The sequence below is a fragment of the Danio rerio genome, chromosome 4 (genome assembly GCF_052040795.2).
Source record: "Danio rerio strain M-AB ecotype USA chromosome 4, GRCz13ab, whole genome shotgun sequence".
Classification (NCBI taxonomy): Eukaryota; Metazoa; Chordata; class Actinopteri; order Cypriniformes; family Danionidae; genus Danio; species Danio rerio.
The window spans coordinates 6,263,311-6,281,504 of NC_141024.2; the positions used below are offsets into that span (position 1 = coordinate 6,263,311).

At 35.6% G+C, this 18,194-nt stretch overlaps 2 protein-coding genes across 6 annotated transcripts in view; one reads left to right on the plus strand and one right to left on the minus strand.

The window, feature by feature from the left end:
• Positions 1-18,194, minus strand: part of slc5a8 (solute carrier family 5 member 8) — a 69,754-nt gene that overhangs the window by 50,735 nt on the left and 825 nt on the right. For 2 of the 5 annotated variants that reach the window (XR_015942181.1, XM_087247932.2), the window contains exons 2-6: positions 13,575-13,944; positions 11,404-11,469; positions 11,276-11,327; positions 10,328-10,395; positions 9,308-9,462 (exon numbers count right to left, since the gene is read on the minus strand). Coding sequence is in view for 3 of the 5 variants with exons in the window: in XM_087247932.2 (XP_087104058.2) it covers positions 9,308-9,462; positions 10,328-10,395; positions 11,276-11,327; positions 11,404-11,469; positions 13,575-13,919 (686 nt within the window). In the remaining 2 variants the exon portion in view is untranslated. Of the gene's footprint in view, positions 1-9,307; positions 9,463-10,327; positions 10,396-11,275; positions 11,328-11,403; positions 11,470-13,574; positions 13,945-16,718; positions 16,973-17,736; positions 17,812-18,194 lie in introns of those variants that run through there. The other 3 variants (XR_015482491.2, XM_087247934.2, XM_087247933.2) reach the window with 3 other exon arrangements.
• The window catches only part of utp20 (UTP20 small subunit processome component), a 53,735-nt gene continuing 44,874 nt past the window's right edge, over positions 9,334-18,194 (plus strand). Inside the window, exon 1 of the mRNA XM_087247909.2 lies at positions 9,334-9,470. The gene's annotated coding sequence lies outside the window, so the exon portion shown is untranslated. The remainder of the gene's footprint in view (positions 9,471-18,194) is intronic.

An 18,194-nucleotide genomic window follows, 5' to 3' on the forward strand; every position in this document is an offset into this window, starting at 1 on the left:
TTGATCCTGGACCATCATCATCATCATCATAATTTCAGTAGTTGATCCTGGACCATCATCATCATCATCATTTCAGTAATGTTGATCCTGGACCATCATCATCATCATAATTTCAGTAGTTGATCCTGGACCATCATCACCATACTTTCAGTAGTTGATCCTGGACCATCATCATCATTTTAGTCATGTTGATCCTGGACCATCATCATCATTTCAGTAGTTGATCCTGGACCATCATCATCATCATCATTTCAGTTGTTGATCCTGGACCATCATCATCATTTCAGAATTGTTGATCCTGGACCATCATCATCATCATTTCAGTAATAATGATCCTGGACCATCATCATCATTTCAGCATTGTTGATCCTGGACCATCATCATCATAATTTCAGTAGTTGATCCTGGACCATCATCACCATACTTTCAGTAGTTGATCCTGTACCATCATCATCATTTTAGTCATGTTGATCCTGGACCATCATCATCATTTCAGTAGTTGATCCTGGACCATCATCATCATCATCATCATCATTTCAGTTGTTGATCCTGGACCATCATCATCATTTCAGAATTGTTGATCCTGGACCATCATCATCATTTCAGCATTGTTGATCCTGGACCATCATCATCATAATTTCAGTAGTTGATCCTGGACCATCATTATTATCGTTTCAGTAATAATGATCCTGGACCATCATCATCATTTCAGCATTGTTGATTTTGGACCATCATCATCATCATTTCAGTAGTTGATCCTGGACCATCATCATCATTTCAGTAGTTGATCATGGACCATCATCATCATTTCAGAAGTTGATTCTGGACTATCATCATCAATTCAGTTGTTGATCCTGGACCATCATCATCATTTCAGTAGTTGATCCTGGACCATCATCATCATTTCAGTTGTTGATCCTGGACCATCATCATCATCATCATTTCAGTAATGTTGATCCTGAACCATCATCATCATTTTAGTCATGTTGATCCTGGACCATCATCATCATTTCAGTAATGTTGATTCTGGACCATTACCTTAATTCAGTAGTTGATCCTGGACCATCATCATCATTTCAGTAGTTGATCCTGGACCATCATCAACATTTCAGTAGTTGATCCTGGACCATCATCATCATCATCATCATCATTTCAGTTGTTGATCCTGGACCTCCATCATCATTTCAGCATTGTTGATCCTGGACCATCATCATCATAATTTCAGTAGTTGATCCTGGACCATCATCATCATTTCAGTTGTTGATCCTGGACCATCATCATCATTTTAGTCATGTTGATCCTGGACCATCATCATCATTTCAGTAGTTGATCCTGGATCATCATCATCATCATTTCAACATTGTTGATGTTGGACTATCATCATCATCATTTCAGTAGTTGATCCTGGACCATCATCATCATTATTTCAGTAGTTGATCCTGGACCATCATCATCATTTCAGTAGTTGATCCTGGAGCATCATCATCATCATTTCAATTGTTGATCCTGGACCATCATCATCATTATTTCAGTTGTTGATCCTGGACCATCATCATCAATTCAGTAGTTGATCCTGGACCATCATCATAATTTCAGTAGTTGATCCTGGACCATCATCATCATTTCAGTAGTTGATCCTGGAGCATCATCATCATTTCAATTGTTGATCCTGGACCATCATCATCATTTCAGTTGTTGATCCTGAACCATTATCATCATTTCAGAATTGTTGATCCTGGACCATCATCATCATTTCAGCAGTGTTGATCCTGGACCATCATCATCATTTCAGCAGTGTTGATCCTGGACCATCATCATCATTTCAGCATTGTTGATCCTGGACCATCATCATCATCATTTCTGTTGTTGATCCTGGACCATCTTCATCATCATTTCAGCATTGTTGATCCTGGACCATCATCATCATCATTTCAGTAGTTGATCCTGGACCATCATCATCATAATTTCAGTAGTTGATCCTGGACCATCATCAACATTTCAGTTGTTGATCCTGGACCATCATCATCATCATTTCAGTAGTTGATCCTGGACCATCATCATCATTTCAGTAGTTGATCCTGGACCATCATCATCATTTCAATTGTTGATCCTGGACCATCATCATCATTTCAGTAGTTGATCCTGGACCATCATCATCGTTTTAGTTGTTGCTACTGGACCATCATTATCATCATTTTAGTAATGTTGATCCTGGACCATCATCATTTCAGTTGTTGATCCTGGACCATCATCATCATAATTTCAGTAGTTGATCCTGGACCATCATCATAATTTCAGTAGTTGATCCTGGACCATCATCATCATTTCAATTGTTGATCCTGGAGCATCATCATCATTTCAATTGTTGATCCTGGACCATCATCATCATTTCAGTTGTTGATCCTGGACCATCATCATCATAATTTTAGTTGTTGATCCTGGACCATCATCATCATTTTAGTTGTTGATCCTGGACCATCATCATCATAATTTCAGTAGCTGATCCTGGACCATCATTATAATTTCAGTAGTTGATCCTGGACCATCATCATCATTTCAGTAGTTGATCCTGGCGCATCATCATCATCATTTCAGTTGTTGATCCTGGACATTCATCATGATTTCAGCATTGTTGATCCTGGACCATCATCATCATAATTTCAGTAGTTGATCCTGGACCATCATCATCATTTTAGTTGTTGATCCTGGACCATCATCATCATAATTTCAGTAGCTGATCCTGGACCATCATCATAATTTCAGTAGTTGATCCTGGACCATCATCATCATTTCAGTAGTTGATCCTGGCGCATCATCATCATCATTTCAGTTGTTGATCCTGGACCATCATCATCATCATTTTACTCATGTTGATCCTGGACCCTCATCATCATTTCAGCATAGTTGATCCTGGACCATCATCATCATCATTTCAGTCATGTTGATCCTGGACCATCACCATCATTCAGTAGTTGATCCTGGACCATCATCATCATTATAATTTCAGTAGTTGATCCTGGACCATCATCATCATCATAATTTCAGTAGTTGATCCTGGACCATCAGCATTATCATTTCAGTAATAATGATCCTGGACCATCATCATCATTTCAGCATTGTTGATCCTGAAGCATCATCATCATTTCAGCATTGTTGATCCTGGACCATCATCATCATAATATCAGTAGTTGATCCTGGACCATCATCAGCATAATTTCAGTAGTTGATCCTGGACCATCATCATCATTTTAGTCATGTTGATCCTGGACCATCATCATCATTTCAGTAGTTGATCCTGAACCATCATCATCATTTCAGTTGTTGATCCTGGACCATCATCATCATTTTAGTCATGTTGATCCTGGACCATCATCATCATTTCAGTAGTTGATCCTGGAACATCATCATCATTTCAGTAGTTGATCCTGGACCATCATCATCATCATTTCAGTTGTTAATCCTGGACCATCATCATCATTTCAGAATTGTTGATCCTGTACCATCATCATCATTTCAGCATTGTTGATCCTGGACCATCATCATCATAATTTCAGTAGTTGATCCTGGACCATCATCATCATTTCAACATTGTTGATCCTGGACCATCATCATCATCATTTCTGTTGTTGATCCTGGACCATCATCATCATCATTTTTGTATTGTTGATCCTGGACCATCATCATCATCATCATCATTTCAGTAGTTGATCCTGGACCATCATCATCATCATTTCAGTAATGTTAATCCTGGACCATCATCATCATAATTTCAGTAGTTGATCCTGGACCATCAGAATTATCATTTCAGTAATAATGATCCTGGACCATCATCATCATTTCAGCATTGTTGATCCTGGACCATCATCATCATTTTAGCATTTATGATCCTGGACCATCATCATCATTTCAGCATTGTTGATCCTGGCCCATCATCATCATAATTTCAGTAGTTGATCCTGGACCATCATCATTATAATTTTAGTAGTTGATCCTGGACCATCATCATCATTTTAGTCATGTTGATCCTGGACCATCATCATCATTTTAGTAGTTGATCCTGGACCATCATCATCATCATTTCAGTTGTTGATCCTGGACCATCATCATTATTTTAGAATTGTTGATCCTGGACCATCATCATCATTTCAGCATTGTTGATCCTGGACCATCATCATCATAATTTTAGTAGTTGATCCTGGACCATCATCATTATCATTTCAGTAATAATGATCCTGGACCATCATCATCATTTCAGCATTGTTGATTTTGGACCATCATCATCATCATTTCAGTAGTTGATCCTGGACATTCATCATGATTTCAGCATTGTTGATCCTGGACCATCATTATCATAATTTCAGTAGTTGATCCTGGACCATCATCATCATTTTAGTTGTTGATCCTGGACCATCATCATCATAATTTCAGTAGCTGATCCTGGACCATCATCATCATTTCAGTTGTTGATCCTGGAGCATCATCATCATCATTTCAATTGTTGATCCTGGACCATCATCATCATTATTTCAGTTGGTGATCCTGGAGCATCATCATGATTTCAGTTGTTGATCCTGGACCATCATCATCATCATATTAGTCATGTTGATCCTGGACCATCATCATCATTTTAGCATCGTTGATCCTGGAACATCATCATCATTTCAGTAGTTGATCCTGGACCATCATTATCATAATTTCAGTAGTTGATCCTGGACCATCATCATCATAATTTCAGTAGTTTATCCTGGACCATCATCATCATAATTTCAGTAGTTGATTCTGGACCATCATCATCATTTCAGCATTGTTGATCCTGGACCATCATCATCATAATTTCAGTAGTTAATCCTGGACCATCATCATCATAATTTCAATAGTTAATCCTGGACCATCATCATCATAATTTCAGTAGTTGATCCTGGACCATCATCATCATTTCAGTAGTTGATCCTGGACCATCATCATCATTTCAGTAGTTGATCCTGGACCATCATCATCATTTTAGTTGTTGATCCTGGACCATCATCATCATTTTAGTCATGTTGATCCTGGACCATCATCATCATTTCAGTAGTTGATCCTGGAACATCATCATCATTTCAGTAGTTGATCCTGGACCATCATCATCATCATTTCAGTTGTTGATCCTGGACCATCATCATCATTTCAGAATTGTTGATCCTGTACCATCATCATCATTTCAGCATTGTTGATCCTGGACCATCATCATCATCATTTCAGCATTGTTGATCCTGGACCATCGTCATCATTTCAGCATTGTTGATCCTGGACCATCATCATCATCATTTCTGTTGTTGATCCTGGACCGTCATCATCATCATTTTTGTATTGTTGATCCTGGACCATCATCATCATCATCATAATTTCAGTAGTTGATCCTGGACCATCATCATCATCATTTCAGTAATGTTGATCCTGGACCATCATCATCATTTTAGTCATGTTGATCCTGGACCATCATCATCATTTCAGTAGTTGATCCTGGACCATCATCATCATCATCATCATTTCAGTTGTTGATCTTGGACCATCATCATCATTTCAGAATTGTTGATCCTGGACCATCATCATCATCATTTCAGTAATAATGATCCTGGACCATCATCATCATTTCAGCATTGTTGATCCTGGACCATCATCATCATAATTTCAGTAGTTGATCCTGGACCATCATCACCATACTTTCAGTAGTTGATCCTGGACCATCATCATCAGTTTAGTCATGTTGATCCTGGACCATCATCATCATCATCATCATCATCATTTCAGTTGTTGATCCTGGACCATCATCATCATTTCAGATTTGTTGATCCTGGACCATCATCATCATTTCAGCATTGTTGATCCTGGACCATCATCATCATAATTTCAGTAGTTGATCCTGGACCATCATCATTATCATTTCAGTAATAATGATCTTGGACCATCATCATCATTTCAGCATTGTTGATTTTGGACCATCATCATCATCATTTCAGTAGTTGATCCTGGACCATCATCATCATTTCAGTAGTTGATCATGGACCATCATCATCATTTCAGTAGTTGATTCTGGACTATCATCATCATTTCAGTTGTTGATCCTGGACCATCATCATCATTTCAGTAGTTGATCCTGGACCATCATCATCATTTCAGTTGTTGATCCTGGACCATCATCATCATCATCATTTCAGTAATGTTGATCCTGGACCATCATTATCATTTTAGTCATGTTGATCCTGGACCATCATCATCATTTCAGTAATGTTGATTCTGGACCATTACCTTAATTCAGTAGTTGATCCTGGACCATCATCATCATTTCAGTAGTTGAACCTGGACCATCATCATCATTTCAGTAGTTGATCCTGGACCATCATCAACATTTCAGTAGTTGATCCTGGACCATCATCATCATCATCATCATTTCAGTTGTTGATCCTGGACCATCATCATCATTTCAGCATTGTTGATCCTGGACCATCATCATCATAATTTCAGTAGTTGATCCTGGACCATCATCATCATTTCAGTTGTTGATCCTGGACCATCATCATCATTTTAGTCATGTTGATCCTGGACCATCATCATCATTTCAGTAGTTGATCCTGGATCATCATCATCATCATTTCAGCATTGTTGATGTTGGACCATCATCATCATCATTTCAGTAGTTGATCCTGGACATTCATCATAATTTCAGTAGTTGATCCTGGACCATCATCATCATTTCAGTAGTTGATCCTGGAGCATCATCATCATCATTTCAATTGTTGATCCTGGACCATCATCATCATTATTTCAGTAGTTGATCCTGGACCATCATCATCATTTCAGTAGTTGATCCTGGAGCATCATCATCATCATTTCAATTGTTGATCTTGGACCATCATCATCAATTCAGTAGTTAATCCTGGACCATCATCATAATTTCAGTAGTTGATCCTGGACCATCATCATCATTTCAGTAGTTGATCCTGGAGCATCATCATCATTTCAATTGTTGATCCTGGACCATCATCATCATTTCAGTTGTTGATCCTGGATCATCATCATCATCATTTCAGTTGTTGATCATGGACCATCATCATCATTTCAGCAGTGTTGATCCTGGACCATCATCATCATTTCAGCAGTGTTGATCCTGGACCATCATCATCATTTCAGCATTGTTGATCCTGGACCATCATCATCATCATTTCTGTTGTTGATCCTGGACCATCATCATCATCATTTCAGCATTGTTGATCCTGGACCATCATCATCATAATTTCAGTAGTTGATCCTGGACCATCATCATCATAATTTCAGTAGTTGATCCTGGACCATCATCAACATTTCAGTTGTTGATCCTGGACCATCATCATCATCATTTCAGTAGTTGATCCTGGACCATCATCATCATTTCAGTAGTTGATCCTGGACCATCATCATCATTTCAATTGTTGATCCTGGACCATCATCATCATTTCAGTAGTTGATCCTGGACCATCATCATCGTTTTAGTTGTTGCTACTGGACCATCATTATCATCATTTTAGTAATGTTGATCCTGGACCATCATCATCATCATTTCTGTTGTTGATCCTGGACCATCATCATAATTTCAGTAATTGATCCTGGACCATCATCATCATTTCAATTGTTGATCCTGGAGCATCATCATCATTTCAATTGTTGATCCTGGACCATCATCATCATTTCAGTTGTTGATCCTGGACCATCATCATCATTTCAATTGTTGATCCTGGAGCATCATCATCATTTCAATTGTTGATCCTGGACCATCATCATCATTTCAGTTGTTGATCCTGGACCATCATCATCATAATTTTAGTTGTTGATCCTGGACCATCATCATCATTTTAGTCATGTTGATCCTGGACCATCATCATCATAATTTCAGTAGCTGATCCTGGACCATCATCATAATTTCAGTAGTTGATCCTGGACCATCATCATCATTTCAGTAGTTGATCCTGGCGCATCATCATCATCATTTCAGTTGTTGATCCTGGACATTCATCATGATTTCAGCATTGTTGATCCTGGACCATCATCATCATAATTTCAGTAGTTGATCCTGGACCATCATCATCATTTTAGTTGTTGATCCTGGACCATCATCATCATAATTTCAGTTGTTGATCCTGGACCATCATCATCATCATTTTACTCATGTTGATCCTGGACCCTCATCATCATTTCAGCATAGTTGATCCTGGACCATCATCATCATCATTTCAGTAGTTGATCCTGGACATTCATCATGATTTCAGCATTGTTGATCCTGGACCATCATCATCATAATTTCAGTAGTTGATCCTGGACCATCATCATCATTTCAGTAGTTGATCCTGGCGCATCATCATCATCATTTCAGTTGTTGATCCTGGACCATCATCATCATCATTTTACTCATGTTGATCCTGGACCCTCATCATCATTTCAGCATAGTTGATCCTGGACCATCATCATCATTCAGTAGTTGATCCTGGACATCCTCATCATAATTTCAGTAGTTGATCCCTACCATCATCATCATTTCAATAGTTAATCCTGGAGCATCACCATGATTTCAGTTGTTGATCCTGGACCATCATCATCATCATTTCAGTTGTTGATCCTGGATCATCATCATCATCATTTCAGTTGTTGATCCTGGACCATCATCATCATTTTAGCATCGTTGATCCTGGAACATCATCATCAATTCAGTAGTTGATCCTGGAACATCATCATAATTTCAGTAGTTGATCCTGAACCATCATCATCATTTCAGTAGTTGATCCTGGAGCATCATCATCATTTCAATTGTTGACCCTGGACCATCATCATCATTTCAGTTGTTGATCCTGGACCATCATCAACATTTCAGTAGTTGATCCTGGACCATCATCATCATTTTAGTCATGTTGATCCTGGAACATCATCATCATTTCAGTAGTTGATCCTGGATCATCATCATCATCATTTCAGTTGTTTATCCTGGACCATTATCATCATTTCAGAATTGTTGATCCTGGACCATCATCATCAATTCAGTAGTTGATCCTGGACCATCATCATAATTTCAGTAGTTGATCCTGGACCATCATCATCATTTCAGTAGTTGATCCTGGACCATTATCATTATTTCAGTAATGTTGATCCTGGACCATCATTATTATTATTATTTACTACAGTGTAAATTCACTAATGTTGTCTAATGTAAATATAAGTTATCAACATTACTGAATTAAATGAGGATGACGTTGATCTTGGATCATCATAGACTGTGGCTGTAAGTCATTTAATAACTTACTCCCATAGGTTGATCCTGCCCCCGTGGGCGGAGTCACTGATGATCCTTGGGATCCCGCCCTGCAGCAGCACTGATTGAACGATCACAGCCAATAGACCCGCTAACATGATGCCAACCTGAAACACATCCGTCCACACCACTGCCTTCAGGCCACCCTGACAGGGTAAAGGCAATTAATAATATACACATTAATTTAGTTATACATTCATTCTATAATTATTTATTTAATAAATGTTTGGTTATTAAAAAATAATTATTAGTAATAATACTGTTATTAATAATAACAAATAAAATAATACTAACAACAACAAGAACAACAAAAATAATATTAAATATGATTATTATTATGATGATGATTATTATTATTATTATTATTGTTATCATTAATGTTGTTGTTGTTGTTATTATTACTAATAATAATATTATTGTTATTAGTAATATTATTTTTATTGTTATTGTTATTATTATTATTACTTTTATTATTGTTGTTTGATTAGTGGTGCTAGTAGAAATATGTTTTAGCAGCAAAGATTTTGGATAACACTTGCAAAGTGCAATTGAACTTTAAATGAAAAAAATAATTATATAATTACAGATTTATCTACGTATTTATTAAGAAATGTTTTATTAAGAAATGTAACACTAACAATGATAATAAAATACTTAATATGTAAAATGAAAAATATAAACAATTTTAAAATAAAAGATTCTAAAAAGTATATATAAATATATAAAAATATTCAAATAAATGTATAAACATTCAAAATTTCAATAAAAACAATATAAGCCATGAAAACAATAGTTCACACTATAAATTATGTTTTCTGTTTGTTTAAACTACTTATTTAAAAATATATATTTTTTTATTTTTGGGAGGGACAACTTAATTGTTTTATGTCCTATTCATTTAAGTTAGTAAAAATAACAATCCCTTCATGTTATCCCAACACAAATAGATAATGAGGAACCCAGCATCATTTACAATGTTTATCAGAGTCACTAAAATAACTTTTATCTTACTAGTGTGCAGTAGAGAGTACAGACCACTCCAGTGGATATAACAGCCCCCCAGAGATCTACACCTGTGACTGAGGAGAGCAGTAGAGTCACTTCAGACACACTTGTTACTCTACACACTTCATTAATAATGCAGTAAAACACTCTTTACATTGTACACAACATTAGTTTTTCAGTGGCATCTGAGCTTAAAGCCTTGGTGACGCTCAGTTGCTCAGAAAGGATCTTTAGATCTTTAAATTATATTATTCACATTTAAATATAGTTTGCTTTAAGGTTTTTAGGGAGATCTTTTTTCCTCGGGCGTTGATGCAAAAACACAAATGCATGTATGCATTTAAATGATATATAATCTATTCATAAAATGTATTTAAGTTTTCAGTGTTTTGTGGGATAAACTGTTAAGTGTATTCTGACCTGAAAGGCTATTTTGGCTTACTTTAACTTCAAATTATGCGTCAAATTTGACTTTACTTTTAGGCTATATGTAGATACAGACACCTATTTTATGAGAAAACAGTCTAACAGTGTTTATCAGTGCTCTAAATCTGCCTGTTTCAGACTGTTGAATGACTTATTCCTAGTATAGACTGATTGGCACGATTATGCATTCACAGTGGTATGATCCATTATAGGGGTGGTCAAATGCATATCTTTTATTTTAATTATTAACATTATTATTTAAAATACAGATCAGAGTGATATTTTTCTCAGTTTCAAAGGGCTGACCCCCACATACATCTTGTTTTGACGTTCTTCAGGGGGCATCAAACTTTAATTATGGGGTAAATCCCTGCCAGCTCCCCTTGTAATTTGCACCTTGACTGTAATGTAATAACATGCACCTTTTGTAAAGCTGCTTTGGAGCAAAAACTATGGAAAGCACCATCAAAATAGGCTTGATTTGAATGTAATATTGATTTGATTGAAATCAATATTGCCTTTGATTACCTTGATTTAGAGCCAAAGCCGGAGCATAAATGACCAGACCAGTATATAATACCTGAAAAGAGATGGAAAATGATGTTATATTCGTGGTATGATTTAATAAAACTGATAATAGTAACAAAAACACTCACTGTCTGAATGATAAACAGGATTGTCACCAGTAGTCGAATATGTTTATTGTAACGCATCTCCAGATACTATAGTATACAATAAAACATGATTCATCATTCATTTTCTTTCGGCTTAGTCTCTATTTCAGAGGTTGCCACAGTGGAATGAACAGCCATATATCAAAACATTGTGAATCTAAATTAACATATTACTTATCATAACATGTAATGCCATGGGTGACCAGGCATTATTATAGCTAAATAAAATTTAATTTATAAATCTGAAACCGCTAAAACAAATAATAATAATAATAATAATAATAAAATTTTGTTTTATAAAATATGATTTACTTGTATAACTAAATAAAATTTTATGCAAAATGTTAAACTATGTAAACAAAAACAACAAACAAAAATTAACTATACTAAAACTATAAATACTAAAACTATAGCTTACATTAAAATAAAAATTTATAATTTAAAAATAAAAATATATTTGATAACTATTAACAAAACAATTACAGAAAACAAAATACAAAACAGCAAACAAAAATGACAAAAATAACAAAAATACTAAAACTACAAATGTATAATGTTAAATAAATGTGTATTTGAACTACTAAGAAGAAAACAGAAAAAAAAGCAAACAAAAATGTCAAATATAAAAATACAAAGGTATTTGACCTATCTAGAAAAAAATAAAACAAACAAAAAGCAGCCAACAAAAATAAAACACACTAAAGCTGTAACTAAAATGAAAATAAGAAGTATAGTGTAAAAATAAAAATGTATTTGAAAGGGCCTAAGAACAAAAACTGTATACTTGCTCCCATCAATAATAAATAAAACTGTGGTAATATCTGCTGGATTTAGTGTTATTTTAGATTAAAGTAAAGTTGGTTTTATATTCTCACATTAGAGGCTGCTCTTTAACGATATATGCGCAAAGTCTAAAGCTTTTGCTATTTTAAGGACGGAAAAATACGCTCTGTGCCCCAGTGCATGGTCTAACAGGGTTGTGCTTTTTCTCTTAATGAGTTCTGGGTGTGTTTTGAGCATAACCTGCATTAAACCAATCAGAGTCTCATCTCCCATTCCCTTTAAGAGTCAATTGCGTCGTGGCATGGCGCATTTTCTATTTACGTGGCGGATTTTGTAAGTGGAAAAACTGAATGCTTCACTGGCGAGAAAACAGTTAAACAGACCATCTGCAGCGTGAGGATAAAGAATAAGACTCCTCTATTTGGCCTCTTTACTTTCTTTTTTTACTCTTTACTTTACTTCTTTACTTTCGTGTATAAGGAAACAGTGTTGTACGTACTCCACAGAAGACATCCATCAGCCTACATATTTAATTTAGTTTAAGCACAAAGATTTGTTTTAAAACTATTTCTTAATTCAGTTCTAATGTCCAGCAAATGAATAAATAAACAATAATGACCAAGTGTGGTCAAATAACTGAGTTATATCCAAACAAACGTCCTATTCTTATGCCCCATATAGTGATGCAGACGTCCCTAAAACCTGACAGATGCACAAAATTTTTTTAATTAAAGCAAATATAATTATGCATATAATAAATATTTTCATGATAATAATAATATTATTAATATTATACAAATGAAATTGTCATGAATAAACTGAAAAGGCCTTTGAGATGAGGCATGGAGGCAGTGTTTTTATATTAATGAAGAAAATAATATTTTTGTAAAATTTTAATCCTTCAATTTTTTTATATGTAAAGATATTTGTGTATTGCTGTTCATCCTGTGTGTATTAAGTGTTTAGACCTGCACAGGCGCATAACTTACATACACTGTGCTAAATGTTATCCAGCTGTTAGTTGGTCAATAGTGCGGTCTAGTTTAGTTCCTCAAAATAGCAACGTGCCAACAATGCGCCTTAACACACCTCCTTTTTAGAGCAGCACACCTATGAGTCCACAAAGTGGTGCAAATGGATTTGATATTTAAACAACATGATGCCAAACTAAGTTTGCGCTGGTCTGAAAACAGCAACACAGATGCCACAAGATGTCACAGAACCAATGTGCAAATATAAAACCTATTTTACCTCAATTTATTGTAGTATTACTGTCTTAGGCTTGCAGTTTTGTATTTTGTTTTCTTAATAGTTCAAATGCAAGTTACTTTAATGCCAAAAACTTTAATCAAAGTAGATTTTTCTGTCACCTCATAAGTGCTTGTTACTCCCAGTCTGTAGAAGACGGGCAGGAAGATCTCAGAGCTCAAAGCTACCATAAAAGCATAAGCGAAGCAGATGAGGATGAAGATGGCTCCGTACTTGTACACCTCCACCGGCGTCCCCAGAACGGTGATGGCAGACATAAAGCTGGCGGTCAGAGATAAAGCCACCGGCGAGGCTGACAAACTCCGTCCGGCCACCAGAAAATCAGCCGAGCTGCTCTGAGATCTCGCAGCAAACGCATAATAAACCCCGATTCCTGTTGAAACTGCAAGCATCATGATGAAAACCACATAATCCCACACGCTGAAGACTGCGCTGCTCATCCTCATCTCAATTTCTGCGACAGGAAACACCCTGCAGGTGAAGAGGGGAAAAATAATCAATAATTATCAGCATATACTGTAAACAAAGATCTGTTAATGAACAGTTCTTGTATTTTGTGATTCACAAGTGCACTGAAAAAAAGGATACATTGCATTTACTAAATTTTTAATAAAAGGTAAGTGGTTGCAAACAATTTATATGGGCTGAATATAAACAAATGAAGTTGAATGTCACTAAATTTAAATTGTTTGTTTTAAATTCAGCCCATATAAAATGCAACCTCTTACCTCAAAAAAATTTGATAATCCAATTTATTATTTATTTCAGTGTGTTTTACGTATTTTTACGGTTGTGATTTGCATTTTGGGACCTTGATCTCTGCTTTTGATGTCAAATTTAACTCTGCAGTTTAACAAAGTGACTTTTATTGACATTTTAGACGTTTAAAATAATATAATTTAACAGAACTAATTTTCCCAGAGATGGTTTGCGGCTGGAAGGGCCTCCGCTGCGTGAAAATGTGCTGGATAAGTTGCCGGTTCATGCCGCTGTGGCAACCCCGAATTAATAGAGGGACGAAGCCAAAAAAAATGAATGAATGAATGAATTAGAAATAATATATAGAACAGGGTTGCCCAAACCTTTTCTAATGAAGAGCCACAATCCAAGCTTAATTGAGAGCTGTGGGCCGAAGGTAAGTAAAGCAAGCTGTATTACATTAAAGTTGCCATGGGTAATTTGCTAATTTATTTCATAATGATTACAAATTTTTAAAAAAAGATTACTTCAGCCATATTATCTACTGCATTCTAGTTTTTCAAAAATGTATATTATTTTAATGAACTTTATTTGCATGCTGCCTTCTGCTCTGTCCCCTATTCATTAAGTGACAGCATGTACATAAAAAATCTGTTTCAATTACAACATTTAATTGAAACTGTTAATTTCATTTTTGTTTGTTTTTTGTAGCTCAACAATAAAACAAGCAGACAAAAGGTTACACTAAAATAGAAATGAGAATCTCTGTTAAAGGCATTCCACAACCCTTCCCAATCATTTTCCCTCTGTTGGGCCTTAGTTTGGGCATCTCTGATATAGAGAAATACGTGTGTAAAATAACAGAAAATGTGCTGGCGGTTTATTACAAGGCTTTTGTACTGTAATATACAACACCAACCCAGCCAATACAGCACTGTAAACTATTAAACATGTTATTGCAAGTCACTTATTTGGACTTTTCAAAGTTAAAAGTTGTTGAAAGTGTTACGACGCAATAAGGGCGCAATAAGTCGCAAGACGTGTTTGGAGCATTTTTTTGCTATTTTTAGACCAGTGCAACCCTAATTTTCATGTTTTGCGTCACATGGTTTAAATAGTATTGCACCACTGTAGACTCGTGGGTGTGCCGATCTATAAAGGAGGTGTGTTAAGGTGCATTGTTGGCGTGTTGCTATTTTGAGGAACTGAAATAGACTTCACCTCGTCCAGCACAAGAGTGCATTAGTTATGCGCCCGTGCAGGTTTATACACTTAATACACACAGGATGTACAGCAATACACAAATATCTGTACATGTGGAAAAAAAAGGATTAAAATGTTACAAACGTTATTATTTATTACTTAAATATGAAAACCACCGCCTCCATGCCTTCTTCATGTCCATGGCGGCTTTTATCAATTTATTCATGGCACTTTGGATTTGTATAATGTCATTATTATTAGCAGTATTATTTATCATATGCATATTTATATTTGTTTTATTAAAAACAAGTTTAGATTTGTCCACCTGTCGAGTTTTTAAGACGTTTGCATCACTGTATGGGGCATAAGAACAGGACGTGTATTTGGATATAACTCATAACTCAAATTTTTTACCAAACTTCATTAATATTGTTCATTTATTCATTTGCTGGAAATTAGAACTTAATTTAGAAATAGTTTTAAAACAAATCTTTGCACTTATCAAACAAAATTAAATATGTAGGCTGATGGATGTCTTCAATGGAGTGCGTACAACATCGTTATCTCATCCACAAAAGTAAAGCAGTAAAGAGTAAAAGAGAAAGTAAGGAGGCCAAATGGAAGAGGCTCGTTCTTTACCCCCGTGCTGCAGATTTAACTGTTTAACTGTTTTCTCACTTTAGTGAAGCGTTGAGTTTTTTTCATTAAGTTTTTCCACTTACAAAGTCCGCCATGTAAATAACAAATGCACCATGGCATGACGCAATTGACTCTTAAAAGGAATGAGTGATGAGACTCTAACTGCTTTAATGCACGTTATGCTCAAAACACACCCAGAACACATTAAGAGAATAAACACAACCCTGTTAAACACAGAGCGTATTTTTCCATCCTTAAAATAGCAAAAGTGTATTCGGACACACCCTTAATGCATTTGCGCCCTGCACTTTAGACTATGTGGTGCGCCTAGATCATTAAAATAGAGCTCTAGGGGTTTTGTTCGAAGGTGTAACAAAAAAAGATACACATTTTTGGTAAATGTTGAATTACAACTAAAAAAAGATAAACGTGGAGAACACACTCAGCCCCAGAGTGAAGAGTCAGCTTAATGTTTAGGAAAAAATAAACATTTAGAGTTTATTTAATCGTAATACAGTAACTTTAACAGAAATTAAATATCAAACTGAGTGACTATAGCCTATAACAACAAACACAAAGCAGCTAACTGACTTTTAGAGGAATAGCTTACCTAAAGCAAACTAAATCAAAGATGAAAATGAACAAAAACGTTTATTCTCTTCAATCATAAATAGGTGAAAACAAAAGAAAAATAAGGCACTCACCATTTAGACACACTTGGAAGCAAATCTCAAATTAAATAAACACGAAGTAATAAACACCACAGAGGTAACAGAATGAAAGTACAATATTGTTAATTATCCACCAAGAGTTAAATCTAACACAGTTTACACAACTGGCATTAAGAATTATTCCACAAACACAAGTCAACAATATCACAAACTAACTGTCACACTTAAGAGCTGGGGAGACGTGTTCCTCAGATCAGTAGCTTCAGAAGGCAGTATAGCACGAAAGTAGTTGCACCAAAACAGCATGGGGCCTTTGAATCATCCTAATGTCCCCTGCCCCTCCGCCCCATCGGTGCCCCTGGCTGTTGGAAACACTGTTTTCTTTTGTTATGTTCTGATTGCAGTTGTTCACATGTTAAAATAAATATTAGTATTTTAAAATTAAGTATTGTGTCAGACACAAAATAGACACGTTAATTCATTTTTCAAATTAAATAATAATTTAATATTGTTCTACCCCATGCACACAGCTGCTGTAAAGGCTTTATTGATAACTATGTGTGGGCGCGGTGATAGTCATCACGTGCATGCGTTATAATATTATAAATATGCCGGTCGAACTTAATACAATCTTACATTAACAACACATGGCAAGCAATGCGCTGATAAGAACAAATAAATCATATTAGTTTACAAACAACCAAACAAGTTGTTTATCTTGTCTGCATGTTTATACATGTAGGCTAACATTTTTCCTAAGGCAATTTAAACTAAAATGCACAATGACACTTTCTCAAACATATCTACAACCATAAGGAATATGGTTACTTACTGAGATATTAGCGCACAGCTGGTAAAGCCACACAAAGCGAGGACGGACTTTAAAGGAATAAGCAATGTGAGGAATGCTCCACAATGCAACCAAACTGGAAACTTTATGCCTTTGCATCGGACAAGTCTTGAACAAATTCGACCCATACATGCTGGAGGCAGGCAGTAGACAATTATGTATAGATATACAGTTATGAATACTATAAAATAATACACTCACCAGCCACTTTATTAGGTAAACCTGTCCAACTTTGAAGCAGATGGGCTACAGCAGCAGAAGACCACACCTTGTGCCACTCCTTTCAGCTAAGAACAGGAAACTGAGGCTACAATTCGCACAGGCTCACCAAAATTGGACATTATCCAGGATAACATGCTAATATTCCGAGGGGCTTTTTTCTGACTTTTTTCCTCATAATTCTGACTTCAACTGTGTGTGTGTGTGTGTGTGTGTGTGTGTGTGTGTGTGTATATATATATATATATATATATATATATATATATATATATATATATATATATATATATATATAAATGAACAGCAAAATCCTCTGAGTAAAATTTACTCAGCTTAGATAGTATTTGGTCTCTCTCTAAATTGAGTTAAAGTTACCCAAGTTAATGAGACAATGAAAGGATAAAATAAGTGATGATGTAGCACTGAATATAGCTGATGTT